General features: G+C 32.2%; 1 protein-coding gene and 1 long non-coding RNA gene across 10 annotated transcripts in view; both read left to right on the plus strand.

Annotated features, from left to right (window-relative positions):
- Window positions 1-22,883, plus strand: part of LOC103580488 (N-acetylneuraminate 9-O-acetyltransferase) — a 37,922-nt gene extending 15,039 nt beyond the window's left edge. For 4 of the 6 annotated variants that reach the window (XM_014443686.2, XM_053739588.1, XM_008562236.3 and 1 more), the window contains 3 exons: window positions 19,323-19,613; window positions 19,689-19,907; window positions 19,981-22,883. In XM_014443686.2, coding sequence (XP_014299172.1) covers window positions 19,323-19,613; window positions 19,689-19,907; window positions 19,981-20,106 — 636 coding nt within the window. In that variant the 3' untranslated portion in view covers window positions 20,107-22,883. The remainder of the gene's footprint in view (window positions 1-19,322; window positions 19,614-19,688; window positions 19,908-19,980) is intronic. The other 2 variants (XM_008562233.3, XM_008562238.3) reach the window with 1 other exon arrangement.
- A 248-nt stretch (window positions 22,884-23,131) lies between these two features.
- Window positions 23,132-25,864, plus strand: LOC128667783 (uncharacterized). Of its 4 annotated transcripts, XR_008403742.1 has the most exons (8): window positions 23,138-23,669; window positions 23,829-24,019; window positions 24,100-24,206; window positions 24,283-24,412; window positions 24,484-25,139; window positions 25,214-25,316; window positions 25,396-25,486; window positions 25,638-25,864. It is a non-coding gene; the product is annotated as an uncharacterized LOC128667783 (long non-coding RNA). The 4 variants fall into 4 exon arrangements; XR_008403741.1 differs by having other exon boundaries at window positions 23,132-24,019; window positions 25,229-25,316; XR_008403739.1 differs by having other exon boundaries at window positions 23,133-24,019.
- The last annotated feature ends 362 nt before the right edge of the window (window positions 25,865-26,226 follow it).

Here is a 26,226-nt window from a genome sequence, read left to right on the forward strand (position 1 = left end):
AAAGCTATGCAATAGCTTAAAAGATTTCAGAAAATCATAATCAATTCAAATAAATTTACGAAGATTACGATCTGTTTATAATGATAGGCATACCCATATAACAATCTTATAGCAATCTTGCCCAAGCCTCGTCATAAGTACAGCTTGGAGCATTAATGCCTGATCATTAGAATGCCTTTTAGATTAGATCCAAAGATCAGGCATTAATGCTCCGGGCTGTCCACTAGTTTTTTTAGACTATCTAACTATGGTAGTCTAGTTCACAAATGCCTTTTTGTCAAGCACCTGACTCAAGCCCCCGAAAATTATGATTTTGGTCTCATTCGATTTGAAAAAAAAATTATTAAGTTGGAAAATTAAAATAAGTCGTTTTTCTTGGCTCACAGTATACTAATTCAGCCGGTGTCGTCTGTATGTCGTTTTTCCAGGCAGCGCGTAAGCCGGGCAAAACGGCTGGTAATGCGCTGGACCATGACTCTGGGTGACACAAAAGTGCTGATTTGAGCTGACGATGTAGACGTTCGACGAGACCATTGGCTTGCAGATAATACGGCGTGGTATGCAGGTGTTTTATTCCATACATTTTTAATAACGACTGCAATAACAACTATTCAAATTGCGAACCTTGGTCCGAAGTTATGCGATTCGGTACTCCGAGGCGTGAAATTCAGTGCAGCGATAGTGCATGTGCTATCGTCTCTACAGTTCCATTGGATAACGGGACAGGCGATGCTCTTTTGGTGCGCTGTTCGTGACAGTAGCCTCGACTTTTTTCGGTAACGGCTTGATTCCATCTTTGGTGATGACATGGCCGAGAAATTTTACTTCCGGCAAACCAAACTGGCATTTTGGTATACATTAATTACGTCCGTATTCACGGAGACGCTTGAATAATATTTTTAGATGGTTCATATGTTGCTTTTCATCTGTTGATGCGATTAAGATATCGTCAACATATGGAAAGACAAAGTCAAGGTCGCGAGTGATCTCGTCAATAAATTGTTGAAACGTTTAAGCCGCGTTTTTAAGCCCAAACGTCATAAATCGGAACTCGAATAGTTCGAACGGTGTGATGATCACCATTTTCGACACGTCTTCTGGTGCAACCGGTATTTGCAAAAATGCCTTTACAAAATCGACGACTGAAAATACGTTTTTACCGCGTAAAAATGCGGCAAAGTTGTCAAGATAACGCAATGAATATTTATCGATGAGCGTTCGATCGTTAAGCGGGCGGTAATCACCCCGCACGGCCTCCATTCTTCAGACTTCTTCTGTGCTACATGAAGTGGTGAAGCCCAAGCGTTGTTGAAAGGTCTGCAAATACCTTCTTCAACCATTTTGCGAAACTCGGCTTGTGCATTTTTCAGCTTATCTGGAGCCAAGCGTCTTGCTTTGCACGAAACTAGCAGTCCAGGTGACGTTCGAATATGATGCACCGTTGAATGTTTTTTTGTTCCACGCTGAGGAGCGTCAGGTCGTGTAATATCGGCAAATTCTCTTAATAATTCCATATATGCAGAATTACCATCGACTGCTTTAATATTTGCTTCTGCCGATGATGTGTGAGAATTTCCGGGTGTCAATAAACCAGTGATGCCATCACGAAGGCATTTTCGTTTTAGGTCGACTAATAAGTCATAATGACTTAAGAAGTCTGCACCTATAATCGGTTTATTGACGTCAGCAACTATAAAATTCCATGAAAATTCACGGCGAAGTACAAGGTTCAATGTTAACGACTTTAGGCCATAGGTTTGAATTATTGAGCCGTTCGCGGCATACAATTAATAACCTATGGGTGTACTAATTGATTTCAGCCAGCCACGTGGAAAGACGGACAAATCGGAGCCGGAATCGACAAGATATTCCGTTCCTGTAGTTCGGCCTCGGATAAACAGGCGGCGAAAAATCGATTGAAAATCATTAGCCGCCTCTACTGATTCTCGTTTGCGTTTTCCTGCCATTTGCAGCCGAGAGCGCATGATTGGGCATTTTTACCATGCTTGAAGTAATACCAGCAATGGTCGAATTTTTGAACTTTCTGAGGACGATGGTGTCGGTGTGCTCTGGATCGTGTGTTCGGAATTTGCTCCTGAGCAAGAATTTCTCGCTCTGCGGCGGATGCGTACATTTTGAAATATAGAAAATAAAAATAATATTTCAAATAATAATAATATCACCTGCACTTGAAATTATTTTATTTTCTTGTCACTCTCAGTTTCAGAGTCTGACATCACCCGTCAACAATGTCTTTAATTCGATACTGTGCTACCGAAAGATTATCGATGCCGCACGGCTCAGGAATGTGCAACCGGTGGATCGGCTTAATCCTCGATGGTATTTCCGGTAACGGAAAGAAAATTATACGCGACACTGCACAAAACTTAATTACAATTTTTTTATCACAGCTCGCGAAAACTTTTATAACTATTCGATTCGCACTAAAGGTCCCTCGAATAAACACTGATGCGGCATAACGTCCATAAGATCCCCAGCAATGCACCAGTGGTGATAAAAGATAAAAAACTGCACAATGATAGAAAAATTGCTGCACAAATTAACTCACAAACAAATTCACACAAAATTAACTGTGAATAAAAAATCAAGGTCTCGCCGATTAAACGGCAAAGCGACAAAATATTCGCGGCAAAACGATGTGAGAACTCGCGGAATTTTTACACCGTGTAATGAACGTGTTCGACGCTTCCCTTAAAAAAGAGATCACGTCGGGGTCACCAATTTAGCGGTTAAGGGTAAAAATTAAATATAATAGATAAATTATTTAAACCAACTGAGGCGGCTGAGGCAGCCGTTCGGCACGCGCGTGGCTTGGGCGATCACCGAAGTTAAGTAGCATCGAGCATGATCACTACTTGGCTGGGTGACCGTTTAGCCACACGTCGGGTTCGAACGGAGGTCTCTGATCGCTAGGCGCGGGATGAAGATCCAGTGGTGAGTAAAATGGGGATTTTATCGATCACTAGAGCCTCACCCAAACCGAACTGTACTGACAATAGTTTTCTCTGTTGTTTCCCTTGCCCCTATACTCTCACAGTCAAGGTGGGGGATAGGGTATTACCGTAATGATACAGAACAGTATAAGCACAAGTCGGGCCACAGTCGCACAACGGAAGGCAGAGAAAGAGAAGTAAAGCAGTTTGCGATATAAAGGCAAAAAGTGTAAAAGGCCGTAATTGCGGCTATACACTAGAAAACAATTAAAAATTAAACAAAAAAATTATTTAAACCAACTAATAATGTTAAATAAATGTTTTATTTAACCAACGTATTAAACACAGTAAAATTTGAGAATACAAAACACGAATGCTTGGATGCGTGTACGCAGTCCAGCGGTATAGCTTATTGTATATCTCCGAATGAGGTAGAGACGGAATATGAAAAAATCGATCTTCGGCGTAGATTGCTGAAATCAATTGATCGTAATTACTGTAGCAACGCTACATATGTATATATATATATATATATATATATATATATATATATATATATATGGGTCATTCCACCAAATAAAGGGTTCCACCATGATATCTCCCCAGACGAAATCGTCTGGACAAAATCTCCCTACGACAAAATCTCTCCGGGACGAAATCTCTTCAGGACAAAATCTCTCCAGAACAAAATCTGCTGGACACGATCTCTATATACAAGATCTTTGATAATCTATGTAATTATTATGATTTCTACACTTATGACTGGAATCGTATTCAGGTTTTTTTTCACATTTTATGTGTATTAGGGTGGGCCAAAAAAAGAACTAATTTTTTAGTCTTTAGTTACCATGAAAATATCGTTAAAGATGATAAAAAAAAATTCTGGTAAAGTTTGAGCTCTTAATATTAATATTAAGAGGTGGCGCTTCGTGATTTTTGATTTCCCATTTGAATAACATGAAAAAAAAATCTTTTTTAGTTTGGAATTTTTTACCTTCGCAATAGCTCATTGTACGAATAAGCTTAGCATACATTTTTGTAGGAAATTTAACGCTCTATAAAAAAACTCTCTTATATTTTTTCAAAAAACTCATCTATTTAAAAGTTATTGGAGCTCGAAGTCAAGCCAGAGTAAATTTCGAGATCTTTTCACTTTTACGGTGAAACTATTGGACTTATGAAAAAATGTCATGGAATCTTTTTTGTAGACAATTTTATTTTCTACAAATCATCATGAATACATTTTTTTCAATTTTTGCATTATTTTCTAGTTGTTTCCATTTCAATGCCAAGTTCTTAAAATCGATTAGAACACGATTTTTTTAGGAGCTTGGCATTAAAATGTAAATAACTAAGAAAAAAAAGGGATTTCGAAAAAATTTATCAAAGATAAATTTTAGGAAATAAAATTGTCTACAAAAATAATTCTATAACATTTTTTCATAAGTCCGATAATTTCGCCGAAAAAGTAGAAAGATCTCGAAATTTACTCTAACTTGACTTTGAACTCAATTAACTTTTGAACAGATAAATTTATCAAAAAATGATAAGTCAGTTTTTTTCTAGAGCGTTAAATTCCATACAAAAATTTGTGCTAAGCTCACTTGTAAATGAGTCATTGCCGAGGTAAAAAATTCCAAACTAAAATATTATTTTTTTCCATGTTATTTAAATGGGAAATAAAAAATCACGAAGCGTCACCTCTTAATATTAATATTAAGGGCTCAAACTTTACCGGAATTTTTTTTTTATCATCTTTAACGATATTTTCACGACAACTAAAGAGAAAAAATTAGTTCTTCTTTTTGGCCCGCCCTAATGTGTATTTCATAAATATATAGAGTATGTTCCACATACATGTATGAAATAAAGTTATTGAATATCCTTGACCATTAGGAATTAAACTGATAAAAATAATTTTAGAAATTTTATCCTGAAGAGATTTTGTTCTGGAGAGATTTAGTCATAGGGAGATTATGTCGTGAGGAAATCAAGTCGTGTTACCCAAATAAAGTTATTCTTACGGGGCGGCCCTCATCGATTTGGTTTAAACTTTGTGGAGTTGTTCTATATATTAAAAGAAAATTCTATGAAAATTTGAGCATTTAATATGCAGCTGTTTCAAAATTATGTTTTTATTAATTTTTAAACAATTTTTGTTTTCAACTTTTTCATTAATTTTTTTGAAGAAAAAATTTTATTTTTAAAAAATGAGCGCATAACAATTTTTCGTAGGAAGAATTCTCAACTTTCCAATGAAAATATCAATTTTTTATTCTGACTTACGGAAAACCTTTTAAAATTGAATTAAAGTAGAAAAAACGGTTTTTATGACTGTGCGGCGCTTGATACATCTAATTTGATATTTTTTTCTGAAAGCTGAAACTTTTTTCCACAAAATATGTAATTTTCACGATTTGCATATTTTTTGTTTGAAAAAATCAATAGTTATTTAAATACAAGTCATTGAATTTTTAGTTTTATCAAACTGTAATAGTTCAGTGTGTGGCAAGAGATGAAACAAAACGATATCAGACAAGAGTGAAGTAGGCTGCTCAAGCCGTAGGCAAAAGCTGACAATAACTGCAATCCGAAGACGTGTTTCATCTCGTGTTACACACTATTTTTTTCATGATTACGTGCATTAAAAATTAGTTTCAGTGGCAGCAGCCAGTTAGAATTAAGTTAATTAAAGATCGATGGTGTGTTCAACCATAAGTCTATGCGTAGCTTATGATTTGCAATTTATAATTAAATAAAAACCATAAATGCTCTTTATTATTTACACAAATTTTTATAAAACTTGTTGACAAAGTTAGAACTGTCACTAAGGGAGATAACATCAATAGCCTGAAATCATTTTTGAACTAAACCCAAGAATCAAAGTTCAAATTACTAATCCCTAAACTTGAAGCTTTGATGCTGGTATCATGAAAAATAGTTTTATAATTTTTGTTGTCAGAGTTTTACTGCAGATACATACCAGAAAACATATCCTCACACCGCAAGATTTATGTTTAAAATTTTACCGGCGTTGATTTCACTTTTATAACCAACCCTTATTAAAAGAAACGACTTAAAACGATTGAAAAATAAATTTTACATACTTTTTAATGCTTTTGAATACTTTTTAATCACCCTTTTTATGGACATTTAACATTACAAATCATTTTGAATCGTTTCTTTTAATCAGGGAATGGTGACTTTTTGTAGGAAATAAATGTTTTAGATGTACGATACTTGGAGTCAAACACGATGAAAGAAACACAAGCAGTACACCCTTTAACACCTATTGTTGATAACTTAGGATATATTTGTGTTAAAAATATACCAACATCTTCAAAAAAATTACGAATTAAAGTCATTTAATCATAGTGAGTTTATATTTTATTTAATTTTGTTCGAACGAAAAATAAGCACATTCTTTTGTAAGTTAAAATAAAAAATTGATATTTTCATTGGAAGGCTGAGAATTTTTCCTACAAAAAACTGTTCTATACTCATTTTTGAAAAAAAAAATTTTCCTTAGAAAAAATTAATGAAGGAGTTGATAACAAAAATATTTTAAAAATCAAAAAAATCATAACTTTGAAACAGTTGCATATTAAGGGCTCAAATTTTCAAAGAATTTTTTTTTTTTAATATATAGAACAGCTCCACAAAGTTTAAACCGAATCGATGAGGGCCATCCCGTAAAAATAACTTTATTCTGTGGAATGACACATATATATATACATACCTAAAGTTTTCAACGAATGGTATTTTCGAACTCTACTCAACTAATTATAATAGGTTTTGACAAAATTCCTTCTACCTAAAAAGTACACATAGGCTTCGAAAAATAAATTTATACAAATTTTTTTATTTATTTTGTTTTTTTTTTGTAGTATATATGGGGCATTCCACGCCAAATCGGACGGTTTTAAGAGTTTTAATTTTTAATTTCCGTCGTTTTTGATATTTTTTAGTAATCATCAAAAAATTCATCCTCCTAAATTTTGAGATTTGTTTTTTATCATTGGTTCAAAAGATACGAAATTTTTAAAAAAACCTTTCTTATCATGGTTTCTTGCTTATAACTTTTTGAAAAATATTTTAAATAAAAAAGCTCAAAGAATAAAAAAGTTTCGTTATTCCATGTACTTTTAGATAACAAATACAAATAATTTTTTTAAAAAATTTTTTCGCGTTATTTTTGAGTTTTAAAATTTTGAAAAATGAAAAAATATCAAAAAATAATAAAAATTAAAATTCTTAAATTCCACTTTGGCGTGGAATGCCCTATATATATATATATATATATATATATATATATATATATATATATATATATATATATATATTATAAGGCCTTGGGCGAACCCAATGCAGCCAATCGAGTCGAATTCATACATACGAATCAAAGTCATTTTAAAACTACCCGGGAAAAAATGATCAGACCTGACCATGCCTGGTCATTTTGTCCATGCCTGTTCATGTCTGATCAAGCTTGATGTATGGTATTAAATTTACAATCTTAGTAATAATTAAATATAACTTATAACAGGGCTATGCTGTTACTCTGGTCGTCCTTAAATTACCTTTTTAAGGGCGCCACTGGAAGTGATAACGGCCTCCCAGAACCGGATCTTAGATCATCAGGGTCGGTGTAATTTTATTTAATTGTAAGAGAAGGATGAGGAAGGATAACTTATAAATAATTTACTATTTCAATTCACCAATTAAACCTTTTTATTTTCTCATGACCCAATTGACCTTTATAATTTTAACTTCACTTATAACCTTTTTATAAACCTTATTTTATACCTTTTTAAACCTTATAACTTCTTATCTAAACCTTATGACATTAAACCTTATAACCTTAGAACCTTATGACCTTATAACATTAAACCTTATGACATTAATTGACCTTAACATAAAACCTTATAACCTTTATAACTTCATTAAACCTTATAACCTTTTATTTATTTACCCGCAATAATTTTTATTAATAAAACCAGCCAACTACCTTTGGCGTTACCACACACTCCCACTCTGGTTAAAAATCGCTTTACCTTCGCGACACTTAATTACTAAATTAGCCAACCACCTTTGGCATTTTCACACACTCACACACACAATGATTAAAAATCGCTTAACCTTCGCGACACTTAATTACTAAATTAGCCAACTACCTTTGGCATTTCCACACACTCACACACACAATGATTAAAAATCGCTTAACCTTCGCGACACTTAATTACTAATATTTTTCCTTAACTTCTTATTTATTTCACTCCCTCGGTCCCCTGGACTTATTTTACACACACTTCTTAAATTAATTTTCCGCAATTAATAATTTAATTAATTTAGAGAATTATATAATTTTTAATTAATTTATTAATTGATTTTCCTTTCCTATTTTATGGAGTATTATTTCCTTTCAATTTCTCATCACTTATTTTAATATCACAACCTTCACTCATTAATTTAATAACGCGTTACTTCAGGTACTTTTATCACCGCGATAATTATTCTTATATTATTTCTGCCTTCTTTTTAATTAATTATAATTTCTTTAATTACGTAAATTCTCCTATTTAATTTTACGACGCCTTCGACTACGGACTTCTCTTATTTTCCCCAGACAATTTTAATTGATATTCTTAATTTATTATTTTTATTAAATTTTATTTATAAGTAATTAATAATTGACTAGCGTCTATGACTAGATTCAACAGTTCCGGTGCGCGCGTCACTCGACCCACCTGGAAACTTCTAGCAAAATTCCGGCTACCTGCCTGGAAATATTTTATTAACGCAATGGCTCCGGCTACCTGCCTGGAGTTAATTAATTTCTAAAATCTTATAATTATATCCAAATTTAATTTATTAATTTACTTTAATTTAATTCGCGAGAATTTTCTTTAGACGCGACGATATTAACGTATGCCAAGTATTTAATAAAATTTTCCGGCTTCCCGCCTGGAATAAATTTTATAAATACCTCTCCAGTAAAAATCTCCAGATCTTTCCGTCGTGTCTCTGTCCGGGTTTTGTCTGATTAATTTCCTTGTTCTCGTAATTGTCTGGTCTAATTTTTGGTTCCGTCTCTCTCTCTGTTTTTACTCTCCTCTCTCTTTCTCTCTCCTTACTCTCCTTCAACCTGTTCAATCAGACGCAATCAGTAAAGTTTTTATATAAAATACCGGCTAACTGCCTGGTATTTGTTATTAATAATCAAGATTTTCATCGCTTGGTTCCACAATAAACTCAAGCTAATAATTAATTAATTACCTGTTAATTAAATTAACAGCGTCTGTTATGGCGTCGGTTGTCTCGTCACTTTGTCTCTCCACCTCTCTATTCGGACGTCCCGATGGTTAATGCCCGATTCTCGTTCCGGTCCCCGTTTTTAATTGCTCGCTCACTCTTGACTATAGTTGTCCTTTTTTCTCTCCTACTTAACTCTAGGTGGGGTCGACGGTCGAGCAAGTGAAATTTCCATTTCCGGACGACTAGTCGCTACCTACCCGGAATACCCGAAGTGGTAATGTCACATGACCGACAGTGCGCATAATAGATTTTATTTTAAACTCAATTGAACGCGGTAAATACGAATTTACCCCGTTACAAACTAACTTAGTTATAATTATATATAACTTATATACAATTTCATATTCTAAAATTGAGAAAATGCACAAAAGGATTCTGGTGTAGGCGTGGTTGATTCAATAACTAAAGATTAACACAAAAATTACAGATTATTAATTAGATATTTTATTAACAATATATTCACTAAAAACCTGTGAGAATTAATATTACTGAGCGAATGCGACTTAAAACTCACGTATAAAAATTAACACGTGGTTGAGAGCGATTAGATTCACGGAAATTAATTTGGAAAATAATTACACGCGAATAACAATTTATTTATTCTTAATAAATAGCAGCCTTAATTTACTGACTAAATATTGAGGATAACTAGCAGAGTGGTTTAGACTTATATCATACAAGAATTAAATTAGCAAGGCGAAGCGGTTAGAGGGATAGCTGTATTTGCACTGAACAATCCACGATGTCCGTTAATGGCTTGAGCAGGCGTCTTCTTTTTCGTTGCCACTCGATAGGAACGTGGCAGCCTTGCTGTATGAGACGAATTTTCCAATTGGCTTAGAAGCGCGCCAACAGGAAGTAGTTGATAGCGAAGTCTCTCATTGGCTGGTCAATATAAAACGAATTATATGATTGGCCGGCTTGTACCGGGTTCTCATGGCGTCTTGATACGGCCATGAGTTAGAAATTGTATGTACCGGGCCGAGATAGCGAGTAACCCGGCACTATTGTGACTTGCAGTCAGTAACGAGTTCGGCAATTCCCGGATATAGCGAAAGTACACTAAGCTTTTCGAAAATGATCAAGCTTGTGACTGAATACATGTAACTATAAATCAATAATTAATAAATTAGATATAAAATTTTGTTGACCAAGAATCTACCACGCATAAGATTTTTATTACTTCGAGTTCATACGAAACTTACTTTTCAAGTCAATCTCTCAGGTCAACGAATAGTGGGTTAAACTTTCGAGTGCGAGGTCCCCTGATTCAAAAATCTAATTTAGAATGATTCAATCCATGGTAGAGTGTATACCTAGATATAGTTAATTTTGCCAACTTTAAATTGTTTTGAATCGTGTTTGAATTATTCCAGATTAGATTTCTGAATCAGAGACCACGGTTCAAATCCTGCACACGCCTGAATTTTTTATTTTTTTATTTATTTTTATAGAAATAATTATATATAATTGTATATAGTTATTAGGGTGGTCATTAAAAATTAAATTTCCTCAGACGCCCTGTAAAAAGCTTCTTTTTAGTGAAAAAAAAAACGTGGGGAATTTAGTTTTTTCGTTTTAAGTAAAAAGAACACGTGCCGAAGGACGATCAAAGTTCATTTTTCGATACAATCGCGTTTTTTAACTTCCCGCTAAGAAAATCGACGATTTTCGAATAATTCGGGAAGTTATTGTTTTTACCCCGATTTGCAAAAATCGATATTTCATCTGATGTCGACGTTTTGGGGTCCTAGGAAGCTATTCTGACTATTTTCAGAATGATGTCCGTGTGTTTGTGTGTATGCAAACTCTTTATATCTTTTTAACTAATGAACCAATTTGAATAGTTAAGACGGCAACCGAAAGAGAATTTTGGCCATCAACTTATCTGAAAATTTCAGATCGTTTAACCAAGTAGACTCAAAGATATTGGCTAATTTGAAAAAAAAAAAATTTTTTTTTTTAGTTTTTTATTAATTTCTCAAAAACGATTCATACGATCGACTTTAAAATCTATTCAGCTCTAGAACTCAATAAAACGCGTCGATCGCCACCTCAACCATAAAAATCGGATAATTCGTTCGAGAGTTATCACGGGAGAAAGAAATAGTAAAAAAAATCTGGGCGTCGGTTGACCCTGCGGGCCAGCCCCAAAACTTCCCGCTGTTTTCGACCTCAAAGAGCTCGAAAACATTAGTGTAGATATATTTTCGAGCTCTTCGAGCTCGAAAATGCTATCACTTGCAATTGTTTTTTTACGATCTTTCAAGCTCTAGCAAGTTACCTGTTATGCAGAAGTTTGAAAGTTTAAAAATCAAAAATCATCAATGAAGCGGTTTTTAAAATTTAGTTCCTGATTATGTTCAGTAAAATAAGTGTATTGAGGCAGAAATCAATGTCAGGGATCAAAATCAAGATTTAAATAAGTTTTGATTCATGTAAGAAATAATAAAATATGAAATATCCGATAAAAATATTAAAAACTACGTTTTATCGATTTTTTTGTTGATAATATGATTTAAACTAAAAACTAAGTTCGATGACATTATATGATCGAAAGAAACCATAAAAAAGATGAGTTGGTATGATATCAGGCACATTTTAATACGTTACATTATGATTTATCCGGAAAAATATCATAAAATGTTATTTTTTTAACTTTTTAACGCCAATATCTTTTGAAGTAATCAATCGATTTTGATAGTTGACATGGCAATCGGCGCGTTTTATTGAATTCCAGAGCTGATTAAAATTTGAAATCGATCGCGTCAGTCGTTTCGAAAATATTTAGAAAAAACCGTTTTTCACCATTTCTTTCTCCCGCGATAACTCAAGAACGAATCATCTGATTTTGATGTTTGAGTAGGCAATCGACGCGTTTTATTGAATACTAGAGCTGATTAGAATTTGAAGTCGATCGTATAAGTCGTTTTTGAGAAATCAATAAAAAACTAAAAAAAAAATTTCTTCTTTTTTCGTAATTCGCAAATATTTTCGACTCTATTCGATCAAATAATCTGAAATTTTCAGAAAAGTTGATGGCCAACAAGCTTTTTCGATTGCCACCTCACCCATAAAGTTACAAAGAGTTTACATACACACACACACACACACACACACACACACACACACACACGGACATCATTCTGAAAATAGTCAGAATAGCTTCCTAGGACCTCAAAACGTCGACATCTGATGAAAACTCGATTTTCGAAAATCGGGGTGAAAACAATAACTTCCCGAAATTTTTGAAAATCATCGATTTTTTTAGCGGGAAGTTAAAAAGTTTTTTTCGATTATCTTTGAAGTGACTCATCTGATCAATTTCTGAATTTAATAAGGACTAGAACTCAATAAAACGCATCTATTGTCACCTTAACCATCTCAATCGGTTGATGCGTTTGAGAGATATCGTGGGAGAAAGAAATGCTAAAAACGGTTTTTTTGAAACTAAAGGTATAAAAAGTATTTTCGAGCTCGAAGAGCTCGAAAATGTATTTACAACAATGTTTTCGAGCTCAAGGAGCTCGAAAACAGCGAGAAGTTTTGGGGCTGGTCCGTAGAGTCAACCGATAGATCTATTTTTTTTAAATATCTCATGAAATATGCAGATTAAAGGAAAAAACCATAGGAACAATTTAGTAGGAAATTAAATTCTTGACAAAAAAGGTCATGTCCATTTTTTCTAAAAACTGTGTTTTTTGGAAGATATTTTGAAAAACCTTTTTTGAGATCTGATAAATTGATCGTTTTAAAGATTACAAATTCTGGATATGACATTTTTCTAAGTATACAGAAACTGTAACAAGCCTTAATAATTGATGTTACGAGCTATGAAGTTGTCTATATTTATGCAAACACGTTATTTTTAACATTCGTTATCCTTAAAATACCCAATTGATAAGATCTAGAAACGTTTTTTTGAAATATCTTCACAAATACACGTTTTATAAAATAAAATGAACATGACTTTTTTGTCAAGACTTTAATTTCCTACAAAATTGTTCCTGTGGTTTTTTCCTTTAATCTGCATATTTTATGAGATATTTAAAAAAAACCGCGATTGTATCGAACACGGAAAAAAAATATTGCGCTTATCGCTCACCAACGGAGTATCGTGATTAGTACTAAATTGTTACTTGATTTTCACGATATATATTATAACGGGCAAAACTGGGGTTACTTTCAGTTGCCAATGAAAAGTTATTAATTAATTGATAATTCAAAAAAATGAACCACACTTAACCAGAAAAGATGAACCAGTAAATTGATAAGAATCTGAATTTAATAATTAGCCAGTATTAATTAATAAATATTACTTTAGATCAATGCAAATAAAATTGGTTCACTGAAATATCGTAGTAAGCAAGTTAGAACACAAACTACCCCTTTTGGCTCGGGTACTGCTCGCCGGAGTCCAGGGTAGAAAACAAAAGGGGTCTTCAAAGAGACAGACAATATTAAATATGACGATTTAAATTTTATTCAAATCAACACTCTACATGGGTTTCGAGCCCTGGTTCTACTACCTCTACAGTAATTAATTATTTAAATCACGATTACGCGGTCAATTCACACACAAAAAAGTTACGCGGACTAGTGACGCGGTTCTACCCTCTCCCGGGTGCTTCAGGGGTGTCTGGTCGACTTCCCCGTCGGCCCTGCACGAATTCCCCTTCTCCGAGGGTAAGTGGATGGTCTCCGTCTAACCCGCACCTAATCGGCTAGTTTCACCTACCACCCCTTGGCAGAAGGCCTCAGAGTGGGGACCCTCACATCTCCCCGAGAATCAAATTTTGCTTACCTTGGTCTGGTCGGACTCGGGATAGTCGAAGTTCCAGATGTTGTCCAGGGAATGGTCTTCCTCCAGAAAACGTCTCGGGAGACTGAGTTGCCAATACGGCCTTTACGAGCGCTTTTATTACCTGATCCATCCGCCACACATACGAAAAGGGATAAATTTCATCGCCCTCTAGCGTCGCTTGCTTAAGCGTGGCGATCGAGAAATTATTCTAAGTCCCTGGGCGACTAAATCAAAGGGAAACAGAAAATTACAAAATAATATGTCAAGAGACTGAATTTCTTCTAAGTTTTGTGCGGTAATATCAACGGGAATTGAAAAATATACTTTAAACGAAATATAAAAATGATTTGGAGAGAAAAAGAATGTGTTTAAGAGTTTGAGCAAATATTGAATACGGAGAAGTTAGCCGTACGGCTTACGTTCTCGCGAGCGAATGGAAAGAGAATGGAAGAATACGCGATTAAAATACTAAGTTAATTTCAGCTCTCACACATTATTTCTCATAATTTTATTTTATTTTATATTTCTTTCGATCTCTTGAATCTTTTAAAAGATTCACATGGAATTATTTTTCACGTTTTTTCTTTCCCTTTGATTCTGTCGGCTCGGGACTTAGAATAATTTTCACTCGGCGCGTATCCCTATACTCATACTTATACACTCGTACCTATGTAATATCACACAACATCTTAGTAATAATATAACACAGCCATAGTAAATAATAAATCACATAATTATAGTAATAGTATAAAGTATATCGAGATCAATAGTAATTGAATCACAAATAGTAGATCATAAATAAACATGTAGTAATTAAGTAGTAGTAGTAATAGTTATAATCGTAATGGAGTAATTAAGTAACGTAGTTAATCTAGTCATAGTTAATATAAAAAAAATAGTTTTTAAGTACAAATAGTAATTAAACTAAGCACCATAGTTTTAAGTTTAGTCATAAGTAAACAAATGTAGTCATAGTAATAATAATAATACTAATTATAAGTCATAGTAATATATCCCAAATAGTAATAAGTAGTAATAATCACAATAGCAATTAAGTCATAGATATAAGAATAAACTGTGGCATTAATACTAGTCATATTTAAATAATAATAGTAACTCATAGAAAAATAGTAATAAAAATAATAGTTATAAGTAAAAATAGTAATAAGTAAATCACAAAAAAAACTGGTCCGCACTGATCCCATCACAAAATATCGATATGAATGAAACACTAGATACTTATTATAATGATTTTACGGATTGTAAATATACTTAAATGTATAGTGATCGTCAGTTAACGTATCCATATCGTACCAAAACGGATCGTGATTATCGCGATCTACTTCTCAAGCGCCACCACTCATAACCAAGTTATTAAACTTTATAACGCACATATTCTATTACTTTACATTTCTTGATATTAAATAATAATTTTTTACTGTGCTTGTTAGAATTATCAACAATTACTAATTTGAACTAAAAATAAAATTGTAATGAAATTAAAGTTAAAAATTCATCTATTTTAATCTCAAATTTTTTATGGGCGTTTGCCATTTGTGACGGAGTGACTTAACATTCGACTGCCAGGTCAGTCAAATTAAATTTCGCGTCTCATTATCTTACGCACCAGCCATTGCGACGACCAAATTTTAATTGCTTCGCGCAACGGTGGGGGTAGAGGCCCAACGCACCTCGTCGTCAAACTCATTTTCAAAAAAAAGGAAACGTAAGCTGGAAGCCGAGCTGAGCAGTCGCTCAATCTGCAGTACTGATTGTTCTCTGAATCTAACTGTGAAAAGTTTAATTGTCAGGCAGACGCCTTTAGTTAAGTCTGTTTCTTGTGAAGTTTTCTTTTGGTCTTCGTTTTCCCGTCCAGTTTTGTCCAAGGAGGATCAGGAACATGGCTCAACACCTGGGACAAGTTGATGTAAGTTCTTTGGCATAGAGGTTAAATTTATTTTACAACAAAATTTGTCAAACACGGAAGGGAAAATTTCCTAAATAACTTTATCGTCTTTTATCAACTTCATTTATATATATATATATATATATATATATATATATATATATATATATATATATATATATATATATATATATATATATATATATATATATATATATATATATATATATATATATATATATATATATATATATATATATATATCTGATTGATTTTATTTGATTTATTTAATCGCTGTGCATGCAGGACTTTTATTCACTGTCAGTACTTTCCTCGTTACTGTACGAATAATCCTAATTAAGTTTAACGCCGTCATTAATAATTATAAATATTAATTCTGGACAAGAAAATAAAATAAAAATTTGAGTTTCGGTATCGCGGGTATCCGAGTAAAAATCATCAGGCACCCGACGAAAGAGTGTCGCGCATGCGCAGTAGAATTCTGTTAAGCTTCTGTAGCTAAATTTATAAAATATTTTTCCGAAGACTTCTAACTTCAATTATTCATGTTAAATAAAGAAACAATTAATTGTAATAAAATATTTATATTTATATTTATATTTATTCTTTAATTATATCAACCAATTTTCCCTATCCTAAATCGAGCCGCGTACTCGGCTATATCAGGCATTTTCGAACCCGGTGCTTAACGTCCACACGAGCATTTTCAGAAGGGCTGTCCGAATCTCCTGGTACGAGGAAGCCAGGGCAGACCCTTACACATTATTATAACAGAACGGATCGTTACTATACCAAAACGATTCTATGATTTCGGGATCCGCCTGGATCACGATAATCACGATCCGATAGACCAACACTTTCCGTATCCAAAGTATAACCAACCGAGGAGAGTGAATATCACGATACCGTTGAGTGGTGAGCACAATATTTTTTTCTCCGTGAAAAATGAACTTTGATCGTCCTTCGGCACGTGTTCTTTTTACTTAAAACGAAAAAACTAAATTCCCCACGTTTTTTTTCATTAAAAAGAAGCTTTTTATGGGGCGCCTGAGAAAATTTAATTTTTAACGACCACCCTAATAGTTATACATAATTATATAAGGCCATTTTTTATCTATAATTTTTTTACCCGGATGGGCACGAACAGACATGAACATACCTGATCAGACCTGAACATGCCTGGCCAGATCTGGTCAGAGCCAGTCATTTTTATATCTGATCAGACCTGAAGACTTATGCCTGTTCATTTCTGATCAGATCTGATCATTTTTTCCCGGGCAGATCAAACTCAAGGTACATTATTTTTCCCAAATCCTTTTATTTACAAAACGATTACTAGTTCCATCTGTGATGCGTTTCTGATTACAATTAAAAATTCGTAATGATAGTTGTAGTAATATACTGTAGATACTACCTGCTCTTAAAAGCAAAAGAAAAATCAGCTGTGGCCATATTTGTTATGAATTTTCTGACTTCATGATAATCTTATCATTTACTTTTTTTGCTTAGATAATTTAATTATAAAACTAATCTAATCCAAATAATTTGTCTATCAGGTAAACGTAATTGGGTCTCAGGCATCTGGTCTCTATGACCATTTCACGATAAACAATATGATTCATAATTAATTAGAAGACTTTATATTGAGTAGGCATCTACTGTGGATTTTTATTATAACTTTTCGAGAAATTCCTTTTTTTCTCATATTAATCAACAAAAGAAATTACCCTACCATAAAATAACAATATCTTAAAGACGTATGTAAATTTTCATAAAATTCTGTGAGGTTTTTCTAAGTTAACCCTCGGTGTAAACACCTCCGAACAGACCTTCGGAGTACACACGGGGTCAAACTGACCCCACTTCACTTTTGATGAGTTATATCTCAAAAACTGTGCATTTTATCGGAATGCAGGTCATGATGCTTTTTGTGGGTAAGACAATGCTCTTTCGAATACAACTATCATTATTTCGAATTAACTAATTTTTATTGGTGAAAAAATTAATTAAAATCAAACCTAACTTGAGAAATATTTTGGGATAAAAAAAAATTCTGGGATCAAAATGACTCCCAGTGTACTCTGAGGGTTAATTCGTTGGACTAAGTTTTATTAAACCCGGTCGGCAACGTAGAACTGAAAACCGCCCTTAAGGTGACATTTTGAATCAAATAAGACTAAAAACATCATTTTCCCTGTCTGGGCCAGATTTCTTACAATAGGGCACTTGTGAACCAGACTATGGATCTTGCTGCAGACTCTGGTACAGTCGGACCTCCTTATAAGACTATTTGCTATCTTTTTTATAAACCAGATTTCGCGATAGTTTGAGAGAGAAACTAATAGTCTTATAACGAGGTCGTATTGTATAAAGTTTTAAATTGCAAGTCTTATACAAAATTTGTAAAAACATAATGTATACTTGACGAATTGTACATGAACATAGAAGATATTTTGCTCAAAGTGTGTTGGTACAGTCACTTGAGCATCACTTGCACCATACACTATTTGCAGATACTAATGCAGATCTGGCGCCAAATATGCGTTAGAGTCTGCGAGTAATTTCTGTTGCAAGACCCACTCAAAATATGCGTAAGTAACTTAACACATCTTGAGCAAGACATCTTCAATGTTCTTTTGTACAATATTATGTGCAAGTCCTACACTAATCTTGTCTTAGAATCTTGTGACATTAATATCTTATGACAGATGCATAAGTATCTAAAGACGTTGACACCTAGGGGTCTTTCATAAGATACTTTCGTAAAATTGTCTTATGAACGTTATCTTGGGCAAGTCCATGTAGTATCTATCAAAATATTCTTGTGTTCAGTGCCTTGACCAGCGACTTGGAATGAAAATTGTTACATGGGTAGGTCTGAATTTCAAAACAATTAGATCTTTGGTGATTTCCCTGATTAATAACTCCGATTGAAACTATCAGATTCAATCAGTCGACCGGAATGCACTTGAAAGTGTTCCGATTAACTGATCGATCGAATTCAATCGAAAAATAATAGTTTTCTCCGATTATTTTACAATTCAATCAGATTCAATTCGACTGAAATATTTTAATTAGATTTAATCAAAAAATAATAAATTTTTATGGATCATTTTTCTGATTGAACTTTCCAATTTAAAGATAAAGAGAAATTCCCGATTGAATCCGATTGGAATTTTTTAATCGAATTCAATCGGAATTTGAATTAGGGATAACTGATCGGTTTGGATCTTAATAATTTTTTCCCAGGGTGATAATAAAATTTTGGTTATAAGACACTGTTTTATGATTATTTATTCTAAAGCAATATTTTTTTTTTAAGGTTTTTTTTGAAAAAGTTTTTGTTACAAGACCATGGAAAGCTCTTTTCGTAACGACTGATGATGATATCCGGGAGTGGTGGTCTCGTTGGAGAGTTGATAGATACAGTGTGGCTTTTGGGATAGCTTTTGGAGGAGGACTTTTAGCTCTTCAACGGATTGATCACATTCCTGGCAATGCTCTAACTCCTTTAATAGCGCTTATTTCACTTGCAGCTTATACAGCGTTTACGTTATTATGTGTATCTGTTTCTGAATGCGAAGAAATTCATTCTTACATCGTATTTATACCGGTAACATGACTAGATTATCAAATTTCTAATTATGATTAATCAAATTTTAGACAAAAAATTTTTTTATTCTTTAAGATTATTGGATACATTATATTAAGGAATTCTTCACTCGCTCTAAAAGGAAGGTATTCTGTACTTTTAGCAGGACTTGGGAAAATAAGTTTAGAAACTCTCGTCGGACAAGGACATGTTTGGCTTGCCGCCGACACTCATGGAGTTCTTGTGCTCCTTCCAAGATTTCCAGTTCTTAATTTACTCATTACTTCTTTCATTTTTATATGTGCTAGTCATGAGGTATTTGAATTATATTGAATCTTCAGTTTTTTATTTTTTTGATACATTAAAAATAAAAATTTTTTTTTCACAGATTCATGAGTTAACACTTATTCTTGCGCAATATGCAGTTCCCAATGATTGGAGATTAGTGGCTCGTAATTTTTTAGTATTCACTGCAGTCTTAGTTCCCATTGGTATTCATGATGGAATGTTTTGATGTAATTTTATTTTTTATAATATAAAAATTACTGATTTTTCTGAGAATTTTCGCAAAAATACTCCTCATACGTGTAAAAAGAAACTTTTATATTTTACCAAAAAAAAATTTTAATTCATACAAATAATAAGAGCAAAATGTTCAATTCTTTGTTGTTTCATGTTTTATAATAATTGATCTAAATCTAACCAAAAAAAATTGTCTGACAACAAGAATGGAAGATTCATGGACATGATAAATAGTCTATCATTTGCGCAATCGCACGCTCTGTCGATATCTATGATTTTCATTAAAGTCGGTTAACAGGCAGATAGACCATAGTGGTGAAAATGGTTGACTTGGCATCAGTAAGTCATAGAATGGATATTCAACACAAAATAGATAAATTAATCAAATATATAAACAGAGCCTGCAGTTTTATTTACACTGAGAGAAAAATGCATAGTAGCCCGAACTACAACGTTACAAGTATTAAATATTAGTTCTGTGAACTAGTTTTTGTAGTCACTGGTACTACACGGTAGTACTCAAAACTAATATACAAAATAACAACACCAACTATTCTTTGCGAACAATATTTACCTGGTTACAACAATTATAAAAAAATTGTCTTCGCTACTTAAGATGTAATTGTAATAATAACTACGTTTTATAGTTTGTGTCAACAAATTAAAATAGTTTTAGTAACTACTTCGGCTTAATCAATGTTGAGTAGTTGATATAACTTGGAAAAGAAGTTATTGCAAGCAGTATTCCCGGGAAAAAATGTTCAGACATGATCATGTATGATTAATCCTGAAATTAGACATGATCATGTCTGTTCATGTCTGATATCAGATATGGCCATGCCTGTTCATGCGTGTTCACGCATGATCATGTCTGAAGCGTTGAATACATTCAGGCCTGATGATGTCTGTTCATGTCTGATGTCAGATATGATCATGCCCGTTCATGCATGATCATGCCTGAAACGTTAAATACTTCAGGCCTGATCATGTATGACCGTGCTGGTTCATGTCTGACTAAGCATAAACAGACATGATCATGTGTGAGGCGTTAAATATGTTCAGAACTGATCATGCATGACGTCAATGCTAGCTTGATAAGAAGCTAGCATTGTATCAATTTTCTTAGATCCAAATAAAGCACTTAATTCCGTACACCGGCATTAAATTGGCACTTAATTAGCATTGAATTAATAAACGAAAATCATGCGATTCTGCTCAAATGATAATGCTAGCTTTACAGACGTCATACGCCTCGTATTGATAAAGTCCATTCTAGTTTTGCTCGATCAAGAGAAATCCAGTCTGAAAAATAAAATCATCGAAGCTCCGTCACGCTAAGACCCGACTTTGAGATTTAATTTTAATTTTTACTACTTTAATCTACAAACGGTGTACTGCGAAATATTACAAAAAATTAATTAGATTAAAAAATTTATTTATTGCAGGCAATTTCTTTACGTATTTATATAAATACACTGGTCCCAAAAATTAAAGGATATAAAAAAAATTCTAAATTTTTGGGTGATTTTCAACATGCTATAACTCGGCGAAAAATGGTCGAAGAAAAAAATTAAAAAAAGCAAATTGTAGCCTCAAGTCTCTAGTTTCTAGATCTGGACCTCAAATTTTTTATCATGCACGGTTCCAGAGTAATCTTAAGAAATCCGACGAAAAAAAAATATTCAAAATTTTTGCTCGTCTTTCAACAAATCTATGGACTTCAATAAATTTTTTTGGATGATCTAACTTTATGACTCTTTTACGAAATTTTATGCCCTTTAATTTGGTGGCCTCAAAAAGTCTCTTCGACGATTTCGCGCCGAGTTATCATTGATCAAAGCAAAAAAGTCCATTTTGGCTTTGATAATCAATAACTTCGACATATTGGTCATACAGAGAATGGAAGTAGGGTTTTGAAAACTGGAAAACATTCTCTATAAGACAAAATTATTGGGTTTTGATAGAAAAATTTTTTTAGGATAGACGGTGTGGTTTAATAAGTTATAGATCAAATTGAACGGAATATAGTATAGTGCCGAATAACTCAACTGGTAGAGCACTCAGCGCGATAGCGACATGGTCTGGGTTCGATTCCCAGTTCGGGCTATCTATATTTTTCTCAATTTATCTATAAATTGTCTTATTGAAAAAGTTTGCATCAATATGTAGCTCAGTAAGTTATAGATCAAATTGAACGGAATATAGTATAGTGCCGGATAGCTCAACTGGTAGAGCACTCGTCGCGATACTAACATGGTCTGGGTTCAATTCCCAGTTCGGGCTATCTCTATTTTTCTCAATTTATCTATAAATTGTCTTATTGAGAAGGTTTGCATGTTTAGGTTTCCACTATATTAAATTTTCAAAAATTTTTTTTTTTTTTTTCAAAATTTTTTCTGTCGTTGTATCCGCGATGATTTATCGTTGTCAAAAAAAATTCCTCAATTTTTTTTTACCGCTGACATGTGTATAAGAAACGTAAATCCGACCGAGCAACTTCCACGTAGTACGCTTTGGGTAATGCTAATGCCGGCGGTAAAAAAAAATTGAGGAATTTTTTTTGACAATGATAAATCATTGCGGATACAACGAAAGAAAAAATTTTGAAAAAAAAAAATTTGACTTGAGGCTACAATTTGCTTTTTTTTAATTTTTTTCTACGACCATTTTTCACCGAGTTACAGCATGTTGAAAATCACCCAAAAATTTCGAATTTTTTTTCTATCTCTTAATTTTTGGGACCAGTGTAATGATATTATATGAGTTAGTTAACTTATGAACACTTAAATTAAAAATTTTTTTTATAAAGCAAATTTTGTTGTTTTATCATAATAAATTTATTAAAATTATTATTATCATTATTATTATTATTATTATTATTATTATTATTATTATTATTATTATTATTATTATTATTATTATTATCAAATTACAATTATTATTAATTTAATGATAATAGTAATTATTATAATAACTTTACTATCTCATCCTCACACAATGTATCATTCATGAAAAAAATTTATTTTATAAAATAATATTTAAAGTTTAATTAACAAACTCATAATTATATATTTAAATAAATACTCAAACGTAGTTGAATAAGTCCTAATTAATTTAGTTTTGATAACAATGTTATTTGTTCGTTGTCAATAATAAATACAAGCGCCATTCCTAAAAAAAATTATTCAAGTCGTTACGAGAAAAAATATCTCAGATAATACTCATTACTATCTCGCATAGAAGCCACTACTACGTTACACTGTAACCTTCAATATGTTAACATAGACGCAGGTGCTATCTGCAGATAGCAGTGGGTAATATGTTTAAAGTAACCATTGCTATCTGACATACGACTGGATGCTATGTACAATCGCCATCATTAATGCCTGGAAAAGAAATTTGAAAGTTGCAACCACTCTGTATGTTGCCATAGTTAAGGCGAAAAACATCCGTTGGCGACAGTGGGAGCATAGAGGAGTGTGAACTTAGGCCAAGTGAAAGGAAATGTATTTAAAGTGGTTAATAGTTCAATGACATATGTAAACAAACATAAGGGTTAGTAAATAAATATTAATTTTTAATTGTTTATATAAAAAACAATGTTGTGATTGGTGAAGAACTGTTTATTAAAGTGTGTAGCTTTAATTAATGAATTAAAATAAATAAAATGTTATTAAAAGTAATAATTGTGATTTAAAAATTTCTGATCTGTAGCGTGCAGTGTTAAACGTGAAATATTAATTAAAAGTTGAATAAAATTAAGTGATTTCAATTAAAGAGTATATACAATCACAGACTTTAGGTTAAATGTGCATAAGTCTGAGGAAAAGTTCAATTGGAGCACTTGCTAGTACTCTAGCTAAGTATACTATTTACGGATACTACTGGTTATAAGATGTTATAAGGTAATGAATTTATTTATTAAAAATGTAAATAAGATGAATGAATAAAAAGTAAATTTTAATAAATATTATAAATTATACAGGTAGCTAGGACGAATTCTAGGACAAATTCACTAAGATGAAATTGAAGTTTTTGGTGGACTCTGGCTGAGGATACTATTTTTACAAAGACTGCTGGTTATAAAGTATTGTAAGTTAATAATTCCACTTACTAAAAATTAGATGAAATCAATTGAAAAAAAAAAATCAACAATTATTTATAACAGTACTAGTTATGGTGATTATTATCTGGGCAAATCTGCTCGAGGCTGATTGGATGTTAAATTGGAGCATTACGTTGGATCCCGGCTGAGGACTTTCTCTTCATTGCGAGTACTGGCCATTAATTTATGGATGGTAATAATTTCATTGATTTAAAAATTCGCTAAAGTTAATGAACAATTAATATTAATAAATTTATTATTTAGTACAGGCTACTTAAAAAATTTCCCAATGAAATTTTCACGGATTTAATGAAGAATTTAATTGGAATACTCCAAAAGACTCTGGCTCAGGATTTCATTTGATTTTCTCTGTTGGTAATCGTACATTTCTCCATTATGATTTCATTTTCCAATATATTAATTAAACAAATTCTGTGAATTCGTATTAAAAAAAAAACAAATATAAATCAATTCGTACCTTTAGTAACAATGAAGACTTTGTCCCTTGTTAATAAAAAAAAAGTACATCAAAAATAAATATACTTATTACTTACTAATGTTCAAAAATTTTATTATTCTATATATGTATATATTTTAATTTATATAATTAACGAATCAATTATTCTAGAGAGATTATGAATTTTTTTTTAAATTTTTGTGTTTATATTTAACTGTATTTAACTGGAAATGAAGTCAATGTATAGATAATATAAGAATACAACAATATATATATATATATATGCATTTCATTTAATTTTTTTATTATATATGTATAGCAATTATCTTGACAGTCATTTTTTATTTAAGAAGTAACAATTACGATCGAGAATTTCAGTTGTTTTTAGTGTTCACTTCATTTATTCATTCGTCACCGGTTACCATCGCATCATCACTTGCCACTATGATCTCTCCAAACAAATGTAAGTTTTGTATTATATAATTATTATTCTTACTCGTTTCTATGATTGATTAATTATTTTTCTTTTAATTACAGGGACTTTTAATGAAGAATATGCAATGGTTCGTTCTCGTCTCCTGGAACATGGGACGGATTATAAGTTTAATCGTTTACGAGACGATGACCTTGGCATATGGGAGTAAGTAGTATAGTATTAAAATTATATTTCAATTAATCTAAAGCTAATTAATTATAAAATAATTTTTTTTTTATTACAGAATTATTTCTCAAGATCCAATTCTCGTAAACGGAAAAAAAGATGCTACGATGTGCCGGGACCGGTTCTTCGACATCATTGATGATTTTTTGGTATGTTTAAATATTTTTAATTTAAGGTTGTGCTATTTTAATTAAGTAACGATGTTTAGTTTTGGTTACTGTGTGAAACATAGGCATAAACATAATTTTTATAAATATATATATATATATATTATTAATTATTCTAATTTTTATGTTTCAGGTTTATTTTAACATGTCAGACAGGCAACGAATGTCGGTGAACTTGCCTGCACATTACATGCTTTTTCAATATTATCTCACTCAATGTGATGCAGTTTTTTAGAAAAATTGGGCTGAGTAAAAATTAAAAGTGATCTCCAAAATGAAAATGAATAAAATTTTTTTGGATTCTTAACAAATTAATCATATTCGTCGTAATCTATTACATAATTTTTCCCAATATTATATGCTAAAATTCATTTCTATGTAAAAAAAAAAAAAAAAAAAAAATTGATTAATAAAAATAAAAAAAAAAAAAACAATGCGATCGAGTTTTTAAAGTTTTTTGAAAAAGTAGGGTATCAAGATGTTCTCAACGTTGGAGTAGCACCGTTTCTAATTGTACTTTTGAGGATGGCTTTTATTTCACAAATAATCAAAGTTATAAAAACGGAAGCTGTTTATATTTCGTCACATAACACATTACACATAACCATTAAGTTTATATTATGTTAATAAAATTATATTTAATACAAAAATTAAAATTTTTAAATATTCAGTATTTTGTCGAATAACCATCATTCGCAATAACTTCCTCCAAACGTCTAGGC

The sequence above is a fragment of the Microplitis demolitor genome, chromosome 5 (assembly GCF_026212275.2).
Source record: "Microplitis demolitor isolate Queensland-Clemson2020A chromosome 5, iyMicDemo2.1a, whole genome shotgun sequence".
In the NCBI taxonomy this organism is placed as follows: domain Eukaryota; kingdom Metazoa; phylum Arthropoda; class Insecta; order Hymenoptera; family Braconidae; genus Microplitis; species Microplitis demolitor.